Source organism: Sceloporus occidentalis, unplaced genomic scaffold (genome assembly GCF_023333645.1).
Source record: "Sceloporus occidentalis isolate IW3139 unplaced genomic scaffold, rSceOcc1.0.p SCAF_26, whole genome shotgun sequence".
Lineage (NCBI taxonomy): Eukaryota > Metazoa > Chordata > Lepidosauria > Squamata > Phrynosomatidae > Sceloporus > Sceloporus occidentalis.
The window spans coordinates 6,115,274-6,133,439 of NW_028317006.1; the positions used below are offsets into that span (position 1 = coordinate 6,115,274).

The 18,166-nt window shown below is 39.9% G+C and overlaps 1 protein-coding gene across 1 annotated transcript; it reads left to right on the top strand.

Annotated features, from left to right (window-relative positions):
• Nucleotides 1–1,177: 1,177 nt before the first annotated feature.
• On the top strand, nt 1,178–17,885 carry LOC149300044 (retinaldehyde dehydrogenase 3-like). The gene is made up of 13 exons (XM_089485614.1): nt 1,178–1,276; nt 8,103–8,207; nt 8,740–8,880; nt 9,117–9,246; nt 9,836–9,897; nt 10,870–10,998; nt 11,355–11,468; nt 11,912–12,014; nt 13,038–13,222; nt 14,702–14,866; nt 15,805–15,962; nt 16,377–16,451; nt 17,813–17,885. The coding sequence occupies exons 1-13, from the start codon at nt 1,178–1,180 to the stop codon at nt 17,883–17,885; spliced, it is 1,539 nt and encodes a 512-aa protein (XP_089341740.1).
• The last annotated feature ends 281 nt before the right edge of the window (nt 17,886–18,166 follow it).

Here is an 18,166-nt window from a genome sequence, read left to right on the forward strand (position 1 = left end):
ACAGGGAGACCAGTGGGATCTGCCGGGTAAGTTACAGCACCAGGACCCTAAAAGTCTGTACGAGCGACCAACAGAGTCGCTCGTACAGACTTTTAAAATCCCAATGCTGCAACTTACCCGGCAGATCCCACTGGTCTCCCTGTTCTATCAGTTAATAAATGATAGAACAGGGAGACCAGCGGGATCTGCCGGACAATTACGGCACCAGGAGTTTAACAGTCTGAACGAGCGACCCTATTGGTCGCCAGCAGGGGGCTCGTCTGCCATCAACCAATGGCAGACGAACCCCCTGCTGACGACCAATAGAGTTGTTCATACGGACATTTAAACTCCTGGCGCCAGAGCGGCTTTAACCCCGTTTTAACCCCTTAACCGGGGAAAACAAAGAAAACCCGAACACGAAGAATGTCCGCGAATATTCGCCCGAAGAGAAGACAGGACCAGGCGAATATTCGCGGAATACGAAGTTTTTTTTTTGCCGAAGACGAGCACGAAGACGAACACGAAGAGCCCCCTGGTGCCCAAGTCTAGTAGATGGTACCAAAGCATAGACATCCAACATTTTTTACATACACTACAATAGTACTGACTGTAAACCATGGACACATTCATCTAAAGCAGAGATACCGGGACATGTTCCTCTCACCTCCAACTAATTCATGTCTGAAAGCATTCTAATTAAAAACATAAGAAAAGCTACTTTTCAGAGGATATTATTCTTATCACAGAACAACAAAGTGGAGGAGAAGTGAGCCGTCTTGATACTTCTTCACAACACACAACAAACGGCACAAGGACCCGCATTACCAAACGTTTCATGGATCAAGTACCAGGACACACAGCCTCGATCTCCTGAAGATATACAGTTGAGACCATCCTTACATATCAATGTATCACACACTAACACGATCACACACACTGCTCCACGGGGAACCTCACTGCCAGACACTCGCATCACTACTGATCTGTTGTAGAAAGAATGGTTTGGGAAGCAGGGGGCGTTACGCCTCCTGTCCTTGCAGCCAATCAGCTGAGTCAATCACTGTATTTCCCCGAACTAGACTTATTAAAGGGAGAGGAGCGCCCCTGACAGTCCGCACACAGAGGCTTCCCAGAACCGGCGCTGCGGAGGAGAGGCACTGCGGACCGGGGCTCAATCGGACAGCGCTACTCAAACATGACAACCACTAATGGGACCACTGAGAATGGGCAACTGGACAAGAAGCCACCAATGCTGCCCCGGCCACTCAGCAACCTGGAGGTCCAGCACTGCAAGGTAACACCTGTGCTGATGTTATCACCTGTACTCATAGCATTCTCTCATATCGTCTAAGGTATACATACACTCATCTATATATCTATAGCTATGTCTATCTATCCATCATCAATCTATATGATCCATCTATCACATAATTATCTATCAATATAAATGTATCTTTAAATTATTAATATACATCTGTGTGTGTGTGTGTATATATATATATATATATATATATATATATATATATATGAATCATATTGTTTTACTATTTATTTACCTGTAATACTACCAGATATGTGCAGCAGAAATGTTTTTTAACACCTTCATACACATTTTAATATACTTGATCTGTTGCTGAGATGATACTCTTTTACACCTGGTATGTAACATACTGTCTTATAATGATTATTCTATATAATTACTTTCTTTCTATGTAATTATATACTACTTTATTGTAATGTATAATAATGCCCTGGCCTATCCTATGCTTTCGCATAGAGTGCTAGGGTATCATGTGCATACAGCATGTTGCTGTTCATACCTAGTCATGTGTAATGTATTATAGATTGTGCAATGCCATGTGTAGTGCATTTTATTGTATGTGTGTACATGCACTATGCATTTAGTGAGGTTCTGTGTTTAGGCTATAGCATATAGCATTTCTGTACTATATATTGCAACCCAGGGTTCTATTAGACTATGTAACATATTGAAATTAGGAGAAAGAGGCCATAATCTAAAACTGGTTTAGATGTAATGTCAGGAAATGTTTCTTCACTGAGATTGTAGTAGATAAATGGAGCGGCCTCCCATCAGAAGTGGTAGAGACTAATTCATTTAGGGACGTTAAACATGCATAGGATAGGCTTAAAGTTATCCTGAATCTAAGACAACATCAAGGAGTGAGTAAGATTTAGGGAGGAATTGGCAGCCTATAAAAGAACCGAATGGCTCTTATCTGCCATCATATTCTATGTTTCTATATTAATCAAACGTAATCTAGCATTTGTTGTAACTCTGCAAAAAGAAAAAATCCCAGAAAAAAATTAATATTGTGTAGTAAATCTATGTTTTGTTATAATTATTAAGTATATATATATATAGAGAGAGAGAGAGAGAGAGTCCAACAATAGTTACCGGCACTCCAGGGACTTTCCAAATAACCACACAAACAACTTCGGTTTTCAAGTCAACGTTTCAGTCTTGTTTAGGACCTGATGAAAGTCTGTAATAAACAAGACTGAAACGTATTATTTACTGCTACAGCTATTTGGCACCGGGGAGAAACTTGGCATTTGGAGTGCAATTGTTATAATGTGTGTGTGTATATATATATATATATATATATATATACATTATACATTTATATATTGATAGAACATATATCTCTGTATCTATTTAACCGTAGTGTCTTGTAGAATTCTCTATTCATAACCTGCTCTGATGTCCGTCTGTTATTAGGATGATGTATGGCCCCTTTTAATAGCTAGTAAAGTTTACAGGCTATGTGTCCCTCTGTTAGAGGCGCCCTACCTAGCCCATATTATGTTCAGGGACAACACTTTTACCTATGCTCGGAGACTGTTCTGTACACCTAAACTCACCATGTGGTATGTACTATGTAGTGTTACCATGTAACATTTATCACTAAAGCCGGTCCGCTATGTGTGGAGTATTTAGTCAAAATTTATATCTTTTATTGGACCAACAAAAACAAATCTTTTGAGACCACTGAGGTCTCTCCCTCAGATGGAATAAAGATAGTAGTAATGATCTGTTCCAGATGTTACTAACAACTGATGTTGTATATGTTGTCATGTACAGAATCCATAATCACACAGAGCTGTCAGTGAGAAGAGATCGCTCTGCACCAGATATCAGTGACACATATATCTGTTTATTAGGTAATTAGACAGCATTAGGCATGTCATAACCCCGATACGCTCAAGGACCGGTTTCCAAATGTGTGTAAACAGTGGTGGTTCTAGATTTCTAGGGGGCTCAAGCAAATAGTTTTTAGAAGGCCCCATTTATAATGTAGATGATTAAAGGAATAAATATACATAAATCAAGAAAACACACTATTTAGGATTATTTCTATGTTTAAAAAAAATTATGCACTAGCAACCTCATTTATGAGAAATCCTTGTCTACCCCTCACCCCAATCCAGTCTGAAGTAGACTCTTATGTCAGTGGTGGCCCTTAGCGGCTTACATTGTTCTATATAAGTAAATTAAACAGCAGTGATGTATCTAAGAAAGCCTCCCCCTTCTGTGTTCGACACGCGCGGGGAGAGAGTGGAGATATGATGTCACATCATGGCGAGTTGTGTCTTAAAGGCGCTCATTGCCTTTTAATGAGCCTGCATGGCATACATAAGCCAGTTGGGGAGATCAAAGCTCTCATTGTATAGCGGAAGACCTGGGCAGGGGGCTTGATTGCCTGATAGTCGGCCTAGGCCATGTCACTGGTAGACAGCGAGTCCACGTTGCAGTACTAACATATCAAGCGCAGTGTGTCCAGATGTAAGGGCAGACTGCAGCAATAGGGCACGCTTTACTGTTGGTCAGTATCTTGGGTAGATTGCAAGTAAAAGCAATTATCTTCATACAAAGACTTTCTAGTACATATGGCTGCTTTGATTGTACGGCTCTTTCACTTTGCACCAGAATTGCTCTTTATACATAGTCAGAATGGGTTTAGCATGGTGTCTTCTGGGTATGGCAAGATGCCCCATTGGAATTTACCCATATCTAGGGCCGAACAGGGGATGACTGCATCTTGGGTGTTCAGAGGTCAAGGCATTAGAGCATAAAAGTTCTCAAATATCATTGCACTCGTCTTCATGTAAATATCACTTCTTAAGCAGAAGTCCGTGTATTATAACGTTTCTTTTACCTTGTTAGATATATGCTTCATATTGCAATTGAACATAATAGCTGACATCATTCGTTCCATCCATGGCTTGGACTTTTAGGCTGTTTATAAATTTTTGCTGAGGAGGTGGGATGCTGACCACATTATATACATTCTATGTTTTTGATGTCATGTAATTCATTGTCTGGATGTCAGTAAGCGTATAACTCAGTGTGTATACTGTACATCAGTGTGTATTTTATACAGTGTCTAGATATTGATAAGCATATAATATCAGGATGGGCATATCTACAGATATGTCAGATACATGCAGGGAAGAGTAGGGACAGAAAATGGCCCTGGTACTTTGTCCAGCCTGCAGCAGCCACTTCACAGCTCAATCTGCTCCTGGAGCGGCAGTAATGGTAAGTATGGGGCTTATTTGCCCAATATGCCAATGGCCAGTCCAGGCGTGGAAACATGAGTGTGTTTCAATGCAAGGCATCTGATTTTCAGCAGGAGCAGCAACTTTACTTTGATTAAAAACCCTGTAATGGCAAGTGACATCAAAGCATTACCCTGCAAACCAACTGGATACTCATGCGTGTCCCACAACACACATCAGATCTTTGTTTATTAAAAGGGAAATTGTCAGGAGAATTTGCAGGAGAGTTGAGTTTCCACTTCTTGACTAGTTGTGTGTTCTTCTAGTGGTAGGGTCAACAGGAAATGTGTCTGGACATCAGAACAGATTGGAGAACACCCAGTAATGGTATCAGGATAGATCACCGTAGGGGATACGTTTTAATATGTGTTTGCAAGTCTAATCAATGTATTTTGAATGGAATAACCTTGTATCTATAATAAATAATATATTTACATTGTATAAAACAAGTTTTTTTCCTTTGATTTTAATAAAGATGAATAATTAAAGACAAGTTGTATCAGTGTAGATGGTATAAATAAGGCTTCCAATGGGCTGGCATCAAATTCTAATCATATTAATGAATCTAAAGGATTAACTATTTTTATAGCTTTACTTTAATTGACTTTTCCGCTTGGGGTAGATCTCCCTGATGTTTTTCTCATACATATATCAAATGCTTTTGCACATCACCTTGCTGCGTGCTTACATTTCAGAAGATGATACAATCCCTGGCTATAGAACATGCATATATATGTATATGTGTGTATGAACTGTATGTATATGTATATATACACCGTATTTGCTCGATTATAAGACGACCCTGATTATAAGACGACCCCCCAAATCTGAATATTAATTTAGGGGAAAAAAAAGAAAAAGCCTGAATATAAGACGACCCTATAGGAAAATTTTTTATCAGTAAATGTTAATTTATGTAAACTTTTTTTTTAATAAAAGCTATGATTGAGAAAAATATTTTGGTTTTATTTCCTTCTATTTTCCAACCTTCCCCCCCCCCCAGTTATGCACATCTGCCCCAGAAATGCCTTATACCCCCTATATGCCACTGTGCCCCATGATATGCCTTTTAACCCTCTAAATGCCACTGTGCCCCATGATATGCCTTTTAACCCTATATGCCACTGTGCCCCATGATATGCTTTTTGACCCCCTATGTGCCACTCTGCCTCCAGAAATGCCTTATACCCCTATATGCCACTCTGGCATTAAGGGGGTTAAAAGGCATATTATGGGGCACAGTGGCATATAGGGAGGTTTAAGGCATTTCAGGAGGCAGAGTGACATTAAGGGGGTTAAAAGGCATTTCATAGAACACTCTGCCTCCAGAAATGCCTTATGCCCCCCATTTAACACCCCCCCCAAAACTTACCGGTGCTTCTGACTCCCCTGTCATGCAGCCGGGGCAGCGTGTAGATGTCTACGCGATTCGTGGGAACTCTGATCTCTGACACCCGGGGAAAGTCTGCGCGATGGACGCAGACAACCCCCGCTGCTAGCCACACCTCCTTCCCGCTGCAGCGTAAGTCGTCTACGCGAATCGCCTAGACATCTACACGCTGCCCCGGCTACATGACAGGGGACTCAGAAGCACCGGTAAGTGGGGGGGGGGATACAGGAGGATCCAGGTCCCCTGCAGCTGCGGGGGATCTGGATCTTAGTCGTCTCATAGTCAGACCTATTTGAGGGCTGATTAAAAGACGACCCCGATTATAAGACGAGGGGTATTTTTCAGAGCATTTGCTCTGAGAAAAACCTCGTCTTATAATCGAGCAAATACTGTATATATATATATATATATTTATATTAAACTGCAGAACAAATTACAGTGTCTCAGATAGTGGCTTAGATATCACCATATTGGAACAGAATGCGGCGTGTACACATTATAGACTACAGAATGCGGTGTGTACACATTATAGACTACAGAATGCGGCGTGTACACATTATAGACTACAGAATGCGGCGTGTACACATTATAGACTACAGAATGCGGCCTGTACACATTATAGACTACAGAATGCGGTGTGTACACATGATAGACTACAGAATGCGGTGTGTACACATGATAGACTACAGAATGCGGCGTGTACATATTATAGACTACAGAATGCGGTGTGTACACATTATAGACTACAAAATGCGGCCTGTACACATTATAGACTACAGAATGCGGCCTGTACACATTATAGACTACAGAATGCGGCCTGTACACATTATAGACTACAGAATGCGGCCTGTACACATTATAGACTACAGAATGCGGCCTGTACACATTATAGACTACAGAATGCGGTGTGTACACATTATAGACTACAGAATGCGGCGTGTACACATTATAGACTACAGAATGCGGCGTGTACACATTATAGACTACAGAATGCGGTGTGTACACATGATAGACTACAGAATGCGGCGTGTACACATGATAGACTACAGAATGCGGCGTGTACACATTATAGACTACAGAATGCGGCGTGTACACATTATAGACTACAAAATGCGGCCTGTACACATTATAGACTACAGAATGCGGCCTGTACACATTATAGACTACAGAATGCGGCCTGTACACATTATAGACTACAGAATGCGGCCTGTACACATTATAGACTACAGAATGCGGCCTGTACACATTATAGACTACAGAATGCGGCGTGTACACATTATAGACTACAGAATGCGGCGTGTACACATTATAGACTACAGAATGCGGCCTGTACACATTATAGACTACAGAATGCGGCGTGTACACATTATAGACTACAGAATGCGGCCTGTACACATTATAGACTACAGAATGCGGCGTGTACACATTATAGACTACAGAATGCGGTGTGTACACATTATAGACTACAAAATGCGGCGTGTACACATTATAGACTACAGAATTTGGCGTGTATGCATCACTGCATGCAGAATGCACTGCACATACATCACTGCAGGCAGAGTGCAGGCAGATCACAGCATTAACGGAAGAATACAGAATGTTCACAGCACTGGAGGGAAGTTCGAGTGTATACCAATTACTGAACACCAAATACAATGTGCCTTTGATAGCAAGAAGAAAACTACGTTTTACTGGTTAATAAAAGATACATATGGTGTGAATGCATATCCCACAGGACAAGTCATGGTGTGTACCCATCAGTCAGAACATGATGATGTAAAGGGCTGGGCTACACCATAGTAACTGCTACTATCCAAAGGAACAGCTCCAAAGGCCTAGAGGCCGCTGTGATCACACCACAAGGAGAAGAAGAAACCATATTGTCCACAGTCAGAGCGGACAGCAAAGGATAATAAGAGAGAAGCACAAGAGCAAAATCAGGAAACATTATGTGTCAAAACCTAAAGAGACAATCGAAGCGATGGAAGCCTAATGTATAAGCAGACGATATCGTACGGGATGGGGCTTTGTAGTAAAGTTTGGCACCAGTCTTGCATTAGTGGGGACGGGTTACTTTATGTGTTGACTTCAGTTTGTTTTGGATATCAAGCTTAATCAGATCCCACACATTTCGTGTGTCTTTTTCTAGATATTTATTAACAATGAGTGGCACCAATCGGTGAGCGGCAGAACATTTCCCGTATACAACCCGGCCACTGGCAAAGAGATTTGTGAGGTGGAGGAAGGGGATAAGGTAAGGAATGTATATTTCATTGCCGTCTGTATATTGCATTGCAGCCGGTGGTGTGTCTAGGCCTGACCCAGGGCAGCACCCATAATTTACCTACATGCTGAACACCAGGATATGACGTTTATATCCTGAGATCGGCATTATGAGGACGTACAATGTGTAAACGGGCTGCTTACAAGCGAGATCTCTGATTCCCCAAACTGGTCCATTAACTAAGTGGTGCACCAGGTGGCACCTATTGCCTGGTAGGTCATGCAACGTGTCTTTTCAAATATAAAAAGTGAGCTTTATATACAGTGCTTGCTGCCTCCAATGTCCACTAGATATAAGCATTGTTCAAGATATGTATATAATGCCTACATACAGTAGCACTATTACAAGGAAATGTCATAGCATTTCAGAAATACATTTTTCAGCAGATTAAAGTGTTGACCCCTCTCTGGTTTTAATTTTAACACACAAAGAAGCGATTGTAAGAGTTATAATAAATGATACAAGTGTTTATCACTGTTGTTGTGTTGATTGTATCCTTCAGGAAGACGTTGATAAAGCAGTGAAAGCGGCTAGGGCTGCATTCCAGAGGGGGTCTCCATGGAGGAGACTGGATGCCACCGGTAGAGGCAGACTTCTTCACAAGCTCAGTGACCTCATCGAGCGGGACAGAATCATTCTGGCTGTAAGGGAGATGCTGATAAATGTATTCACTTACCCACTGGTGTCGTTAATGTTGCATGAACATACACTATGACCTATACCCTTCAAGAATAGGGTATCCTTTTTGTAAGAAGATTTATCTACTCCGAAGAGTGATACAAAATTGTATAAGTTTTGAACAAATATACCAATTATGCCCTCATCTGGATGATAGTATCTCTTATATTTGTATTCTCTTCCACCTTCATGTTGCGGTAGACTCTGGAAACAATGGACACCGGGAAACCTTTCCTGCACGCCTTTTTGGTGGACCTGGAGGGCTGCATCAGGACTCTGCGTTACTTTGCTGGCTGGGCTGACAAAATACAGGGGAAGACGGTCCCTGTAGGTGAGTAATGGGTGTTTCTTCACGGATAGTGGATGTCTATACTTTTTATCTTATATGGCTGTGCAGTCTTGGATGGTTACTTTATACCTGGGAGTTTGCAGGTAGGGGTTATGATCAGGATTTCAAAGAAGAATTCCCAGTAAAAGCTTGTGTTGTAATTTTATGCTTAAATTGTTGACACTGGTCACCTCCAAAGTGTTATTTACTACTATTTTTAGTAGTTTTGTTGAAGTAATGTGTTGTATTTTCTTTTATCCTGTGTTAAATAATATTGTTTGTATGCAAAAAGCATATCTAGAATTCTTTAAATATTTACTTACAGTAAAAAGCTTACTTTGTTTACTCTTATAAAGGTTAAAAAACTTGACAACAGTACTTGCGTATTTCATTTTTCAATTACACTTTAAGTAATGCTGGAAAGGAGAATATTCAGGGAGACAAACTTACTCAAAAGTCAGTATTGGTATAATAAAAAAGAAGAAATACATGATTAAATGACCTGCATTTTGGGTCCAAAACTTTAAATCTCTTATTGGCCTTTATAGTTGCAGGAGTCTTCAATAATGTAAAAAATTGTTATTTCTTTTAGATGACAGTTTTCTCTGCTACACTGTACATGAACCCATTGGTACATGTGGAGCCATCACACCTGTGAGTATTTGTTATACGTGTACCCAATGCTTAATCTTAGTAACCACAATCCAACAGCAGTAGTCATTTATATACCGAGAAATAAGCTACTGCAGATCCTCCTTAGAAACAATGATAGTGAAAGATTCCAAGAGGTTCTGCACATCCTTTATCATAAACAACATGGCCCTCAATCATACCAAACTGCACATCTCCCAGAATCTTACTTGTGTCGCCTGCAAACCCAGTTGTCCAAGAAGAGTGATCGGGACACTACAAAGGTTTCTAGTGGAGGTCCTGGTTGAGTACGCCACAGGAAAGTTTACTGTAGGAACCAAGTAAAGCGAGATGTGAGTGCTAGCATTTTACGCTTTAAGGAAATGGGACGGATGGCATAGTAGAGGACTAAGTGTGTTTAGCCTCAGCTTTTTTAGATTTGCAGTTCCACAAGCATGTGGCGTTCAAACCTGTAGGCAGCATTTCAGCAACTGAAAACAAGCAGAGCCACATTGATACCTTTATTGGCCAACTGAGTAGAATTAGGGTGCAACGGTGACTTAACTTCTCTTGAAACCTTACACTCTAATTCTGCTCAGGTAGCCAATAAAGGTATCACCTTGACTCTACTTGTTTTCTGGATTTCCACCGTACCACTATCCACTTATATCAGCATAACTGTATCTTCTTAGAAACGTCCACTTATTTTTGTCCTCAGTACAGTTTAGGCATTTGCCAGCACTTGGGTCTAGGCTGAAAGATGTCAGCCAGACGTTGTAGTCAAGATTTCTAAAGTGTGATTACAATTTCAGTGCTGTGGGCCAAGTTAATATACTGTTGACAAGGTTACAGAATCCTTAGTCGGTTGATACACTGTAAGATTCCAGTGCTGTTGGTCACGTTAGTACATTGTAGCTAAGGTTCCATGTGTTTTGGGTGAGGATATTAGTATATTGTTGTGGACATAGTGCTATGATATACACTATTATGTTTCAGTGGAACTTCCCTCTGCTCATGCTGACCTGGAAGATGGCTCCAGCTCTTTGCTGTGGGAACACACTGGTTATAAAGCCAGCAGAGCAGACGCCTCTCACATCTCTCTACATGGGATCATTAATCAAAGAGGTAATATCACAGCACTCTCTGTAGATACCTACTATTATGTTATGTGCAGTTACAAAAACTACCACCTCTATTCTGTATCCAAATACCTGCTATGACATTATTTGTTATTATAAGCTCTACTGCTTTCACCTGGCTGTATCTTATTTAGAACATATTTTATATGTTGTGCTGTATGGAAGACTAACTCTTATTTTAATTATGCATTTAATCATCACCCCTATTTAACATATCATGCCATATATAATATATATGTTAAGCGCTGCGTAAACTGTTGGCGCTATATAAATAAAAGATAATAATAATAGTAATAATTGTGAGTAAAAGAGCAGTATGAACCCAGCTACCTATCATTTCAGGCTGGCTTCCCCCCTGGGGTAGTTAATATTGTTCCTGGATACGGCCCCACAGCTGGAGCTGCCATCTCTCACCATCCAGATATTGACAAAGTCGCTTTCACTGGATCTACAGAGGTAAGACTTTGAATAATGGTCCTGCATTGACACTACATCACAAGTTACTTTCTTATTGCCGTATCAAGACTTTCAGGGGCTATTAGTATTATGGGAAATTCTAGCCAGCTGCTATGATATTATTTACCAAAAACTATTTTAAAAAATCTTCAAAAAGCAACTGTATTGGATTTCTAGCAGACTTCGTATAAAGCAGTTTTTCTTGGACAATGATTATATTTTAGTTATAGTTCTAATTACAGTTCTCAGCTGTTCCAGAAAAAAAGCTACTTATTTTGGTCACAACACCTCAAATCTTTTTTTTTTATATAAATTCTGGAACATTTGGCTACTTTGGGAACTTTGTTTTGTATGGAAACAGCGCCATCTAGTGTTTTGTGTTAAGCAATGCATTTGCTGCCTGTGAGAAAGATATTCTATTGCTAATAGTTTTGTCTATGCAGGTTGGGAAGTTAATTAAAGAAGCTGCTTCCAAAAGTAATCTGAAACGCTGCACTTTGGAGCTTGGAGGAAAAAACCCCTGCATTGTGTTTGCGGATGCTGACAGTAAGTAACTGAATAGTATCTGGTGCTTTCTGTACAATAAACATAAGTGCAGCGGCATATCATTTTAGCTCATTCAGATAACCATTTCTCTCCACTTAATTCATAGGACCTTTTATCTCCATCTCCTCCATAGAATCATTTTTGTACCGTTTGTGTAGCCAGGCAGTGTAATACTTTAGGACCTAGATGGTATTTTTCCCTTCATACAAGAACTACTATATTTTCCAGATTTTTGCTGTTATTTATTTATAAAGCAGTTATTATGCAGTATATATTGTAACATTACAAATGTAGATATGGGATTAGATAATTAATTTCGGTTCCACTACCATTGACCATTGGAGTTTTATCTGCCTATATTGTAGGATATATCAATATTCAGCAACATAAATGTTACTGAATTGATACTTTACCTATGCAACTCTGTCCAATGATCTATTAACACATTTAAAACAATTTAAAACAATAAAGGATGTGTTAGATGTATTATCCACATAAGGACCATGGTTTCTGTTGCGATACTTAATTAATGGTGCTTGTACCCTGATCGTACAAAAATATAAACAATATTTTGTAAAATTAATGTTTATCTCCTTTTCTCCATTATACATGTGTTGTCTCCTTTAAACAAATAGGTTAAATGTTTTCCACTGGGAGGCTCTGCATACCTGATATGAGGACAGTCATTAAATTGTACTGTTTAAAGTTTTATAGCGACCATAAACTGTTAAACATGTACAATATTTTTAGCTTGCTGAAAAGTTACAGAGACTCATTTTCAATCTTTATGCTTTCAGTATTCAGTTTTCGCATCCATGTCTTTGTATTATTGTTATATTCCAGCATCAGAACTAAATAATATTACATAAGAAAAATGTGATTGTGCTATATTACAAACCTAACTATGGTAAAGAAAATTTTAAACTTCTGAGACAAATTATATTTCATTTTCAATAAAGTGGCTTTTCATCTTGTAGTATAGAGTATTACTCATTCAGCCATCTCACTTGGCTTTTTCTGCAGTGGATCTCGCTGTGGAATGCGCTCACCAAGGAGTTTTCTTCAATCAAGGCCAGTGCTGTACAGCAGCCTCCCGTGTCTTTGTGGAAGAATCAATCTATCCTGATTTTGTGAGACGAAGTGTAGAATATGCCAAACGGCGACATGTCGGCGACCCCTTTGATTCCAAAACTGAACAGGGTCCTCAGGTACAGTTACAGTAGCACTGAGGTCATTGTGTCTCTTTAAAAGAGATGAAAAAACATTTATATGGTCTAAGGTGTCAGATTAATGCTGGTGTCACAGATGTGCCCTCTGTGTACTAAAAAGCAGGTATTTTCCTATTATTCAGCCCGAGCACCACCACCGCTATCTCATAGTGAGAAGTATTGCTATTAGCTGGACTAACATTGAGGACTTACTATTCAAAGTAACAGAGCATACATATAAAGTATATGAGATGTTTAGGTATTATGCCGTAGGAAGTTTAGGCATGGAGGGTGTTAAGGCTGCTGCCATTCAGAACAACCAGGGCCGGCCCAAGACAAAATGCCGCCTGGGGCGAAGTTTAAAATGACGCCCCCCCCCATCATTATCTACCCTTCCTCTCCCTCTTGAGCGCCGGAAATGACGTCATCTTCCAGCGCTCGGCATTACAAGCCGGCACCGAGACCGAGCTAGAGGGCTTGCAGAGGAGAGAGAGGGGCGCCGAGCGGGTACTGACAATTTGGTAAGATAAAACCACTCAGCCCCCTCTCTCTCTCTTCTCGCCTTAAAAAAAAATAAAAAAAAAGGGCAGCCTGCAGCGGTTGCCCCACTCGGCTCCATTGTCGGGCTGGCCCTGATAACAACTCAAATTAGTCCATAGGATAACCTCAACATCCATAGGATAACCTCAGATGCTCATTTCCATAAATGATACAAGGACAAATAGCCAAAGGGGCTGTTAATTAGAAGGGGAAAGGGCAAGATAAGATATATATATATTTTTTTTTATTTATATAGCACTATTGTATTTAAATACTGTAATTGTATTGTAAATACTCTGCAGTTTTTCAGTGTAATAAATGAGAGGTATAATATCTGCAGTCAGCGATAGGCAAAGTGTCCTTACAAGGAAACCAGTGTCTGTGACAATGGTTGTGAATGTCCATGGGACATAATTAACTTGTCCACCACAGACCCCCAGAACATGTCCACCATGAGCAATATTGGTGCCTATCCCTGTGTCCAGTCCTATAAGAGGTGTATTAGGTACAGACAATATGATGGGGTACAGTAGCTATGCATATATATCAGGACAGCTTGCAGTAAGATGCATGGTTTTTGTCTTTCATCTGATTCTCTGAATGGATGGTCACTTGAATTGAAAACCTGTTTCGGTTTCAAAAAGTCATTTACATATCAAAGTCAACATTAGTTGTTACAGGGTCGCTATTTAGTATTTAAGTATCATGGGTTCTTGCCAAACAATCCAGGTTTCTGTACTGCAGCTGTCTAATGTATGTTTTTTTAATATTCTTCTTTTTAAACTGACCCACGATGGAGATAATTTCTAGTAATGAGGCAAGTATACACCTATATATATATATATATATATCATTTTGATGGTCTTTGTGTTATTTCTTAAAAGCGTGATTGGGGTTCCTTGGAATCGAGAATTAACTTTTTCTTTGTGTGATATTTAGATTGACCAAGAACAGTTTAACAAGGTTCTGGAGTTTATACAGAGTGGGAAGGAAGAGGGAGCAAAGTTGGAATGTGGCGGCTCTGCCATCGGGGATCAAGGCTTCTTTATTAAACCCACGGTTTTCTCAGAGGTGTCAGATGACATGAGGATAGCCAAGGAGGAGGTAAATAAGGCACATTTTTGTAAAAAGATCTATAGGTATATAGTTAATTTTTGTAATAACATTGGAATGTGTGTATTATGTATTATTGTTCAGCGACATACATATGTACACGCGTGTCAAAAATGCCGTTAAGGAAATATCTGTGCCAAAAGCAAAAATATTTTAAAAGTGTTATACCAAAAGAGACATACCAACGATATTACATCAATGAAGCCCAGGAGAGGCCAAGACAAATGTCTGATTTGGACTGTCCTTATGGGTTGGATAAATGTGAATTTATTATAATTTTATTATAATTTTTTTGTTCTACTGGCCTAATTCACACAGAATATATATATTCAGAGATCAAGATTTTACAAGATGTTCAATGAAAGTAAAGAAATGATGTGACAGATGTGCATCCCTGGGAACTTCTGAGCTCCAGCCAGCCGGAGCCTTCCCTTGCAGGACGCGTCCTGGACTGCCCACTGATGCCAGCGGGCGGTCCCGATGACGTCAGCAGGTGGTCCCGATGATGTCAGCAGGTGGTCCCATGACATCGGTGGGCGGTCCCATGACATCGGTGGGCCGTTCCATGACATCGGTGGGGGGTTCCATGACATTGGGGGGTGGGAAACACCCCCATTTAAAGGGAAAATGGGCAATGAAGCTTGCCACATAACCCACAACATCTCCATTAGCCTCCATTACATGTCTGTTCATATGCCCCCTAAAAAGTATAGTATTTATTCTAAGTATGATCCTATAACCTGTTGTGTTTGTGCCCCACTAGACCTCGAGAACTGGAGTTTGAGACCTTGTAGTAACAAAAGTTCTTAGAACTAGGGCCTTGATCGCCATCTTTTTTGCTTTGTCTTGAATGTTATATTTATGACACAACACAAATGAAAACTCTTCCACGTACATTGCTCTAAACTCAACTTCCCTGTTCTATGTAGATTTTTGGCCCTGTTCAAGCGATACTAAAATTCAGAAACGTGGAGGAAGTGATAACAAGGGCAAACAACACGGAATATGGCCTGACAGCTGCAGTGTTTACCAGGAGCTTGGACAAAGCAATAAGCGTTGCCTCTGCCCTGCAGTCTGGAACCGTGTGGTAAGTGCCCTGGGCGTCTCTCTTCATGTCTCAGGTTCTAACGGGGTTGTATTGTAGTGTTCTTCACTAAACCTAGATCTCCAGCTACTGGAGTTACCAGATAATCCTCAATCAATCAAAGCTTAATAGAGACAATAAATGCAAATTCTTAGCTCATACTCACCTTAAGCAACTTAAACAGACTCCTCTAGAACACACCGGTGCTGGTGTTCCTCTGGCCCAAACACACAGGACTAGAATTAGAATGATATACACTAGGCATTTGTTTAGCTCAAAAGAACAGATTGACTAAATTGTAGTCCCATCCTCTGTTGTAACCCTATGATTGTTGCTATACCCTCCCCTTTACCCAATTTTAAATTGCTTAAGACAATTGATAGATGTCATATCTAAAAATGTCTGTCTATTTTGTAGGGTGAACTGTTACAACGCTCTCCACGCACAAACACCTTTTGGAGGTTACAAAATGTCAGGAAATGGCAGAGAATTGTAAGTCCCTTTCTGTGCATAATGTGTTAGTCTGGTGAGAAAGTCTGTGTTTTGCGCATAGACATTGTATACATTGTATAGAGAAGATCATAACAATCACAATGAAATAAAATAAGTATACAACAGGTTGTCGAGGGTATATGTAATAGGCATTTATCTAACAATTAGCACAAGGTCCTCCATTTCTTTCTGCCTCTTGCATGAAGGTGGATTATTGAAGTCCAAACATGCAAGTCCAAGATACGTTGCCCAATAAAGCTCAGATCCACCGGCCCCCTTTCATCCCTGAGGTCACTCTTTTTAATTAACTCGGAATGTCTGGTGGATATTATCACAGTGTTATCACGGTGTTCCTTACCCTAAAAGTCACAAAATATGTTTAGAACTTAAATAGTTGACATAAGATACATTAAAATACTTCCTTGCATGAATGACTAAGCAAAATGTCTAAAAGGCACAAAAAGTCTCAGTAAAGAAGAACCTCTCGCCACTCCTTTAAGACGCATTTCTTAAGGCTACTCTTAAAAGACAAGAGTATACCTGTTTGACGCTTGAAATGTTAGGAGGTATCCTAGGGTTTCTTCGTGTATTTTATTTAAAACATAGAAGTGAATTTTGTTGCCATGATGGGTTTTTTTACATGACTTTTGTTATTTCAAGGTATGCTTATTGTTTTTTAGGACATTTTATATACATACAAATCCATTAGCGAACTCTTCTTAAGTCAGTGTTGTGTTAATTCTCAGAAGTAACAAAGCAAAGCCAAGTGTGTCCTTCAGACTTACGGAGCTACTGCACATAGATGTGGAACACAGCCTTCTCTAATCGGATGCCACAAATCTTTCTCATGCTCCTAATTGAAATACGGGTTGTGTTTGCTCTTTCAATGAATGTTTGAAATACTCTAAATACTCTGAGTATAGGAGTTCTCACATGAATATAATCATGTTCATTAAATAATGAACATGTGGCTTTAAGGTTGGTGAAGGGGAGCTGCAGGTGGTTCGCTCTTTCATGACTTCTTTGAGACAAAAAGGGGCTAAAATTGGGGAAATCATTATAAAAGGCAGTTCTAACATTTTATAAAAATTCTCACCATAGCAACAAATGTACCTGTAAAATCAGCATGAACATCCCATTGGTTGCTATAATAATGAGATGGCTTTAAAACCTCTGCACCAGTATTGCTCTAGGACCAATTGATGTAGCCAACCCTTTTGGACCACTGTAGCTGTATAAAATTATAGTTGCCATGCTGAGCTGTATATAGAGGAGGGTGAGGGATACAATTGGCTAAGTTTATTTTATACCTTAGTAATATTTGACAATCGTTCGTCTTCATTAACTCATTCTCCTTGCAGGGGTGAATATGCACTTACAGAATACACAGAAGTTAAAACGGTCACCATTAAACTTGCACAGAATAATCACTGAGAGACTGCAGCTGGCAGAACAGAGAGGGACGAGAGAGAAGACTCAGTACTCTCACTGTGACGGCACAGGAGAACAGGCACATCCAGCTCATCTAGAGGAGACTTCTTTTTTGTATATTTCTTTTTTAAAAAGCCAGATTTTTTTTACGCTGACCTCAACATAATTTTGCAATTTGTATTGTAAATCCAACAAATAGCCAATACAGTGATAAAATGATTAACTGTATATCTAGTGACACGAACGTTACAGACTATTTCCTGGATATTTCAAAATGCCAGTTT

Bases quoted from the DNA above. Each gene is read 5' to 3' on its own strand.
- LOC149300044 (XM_089485614.1), top strand. From the start codon at position 1,178: ATGACAACCACTAATGGGACCACTGAGAATGGGCAACTGGACAAGAAG. The intron at 1,277-8,102 runs GTAACACCTGTG...GTCTTTTTCTAG, and splicing joins TGGAGGTCCAGCACTGCAAG to ATATTTATTAACAATGAGTG. The intron at 16,452-17,812 runs GTAAGTCCCTTT...TTCTCCTTGCAG, and splicing joins TCAGGAAATGGCAGAGAATT to GGGTGAATATGCACTTACAG.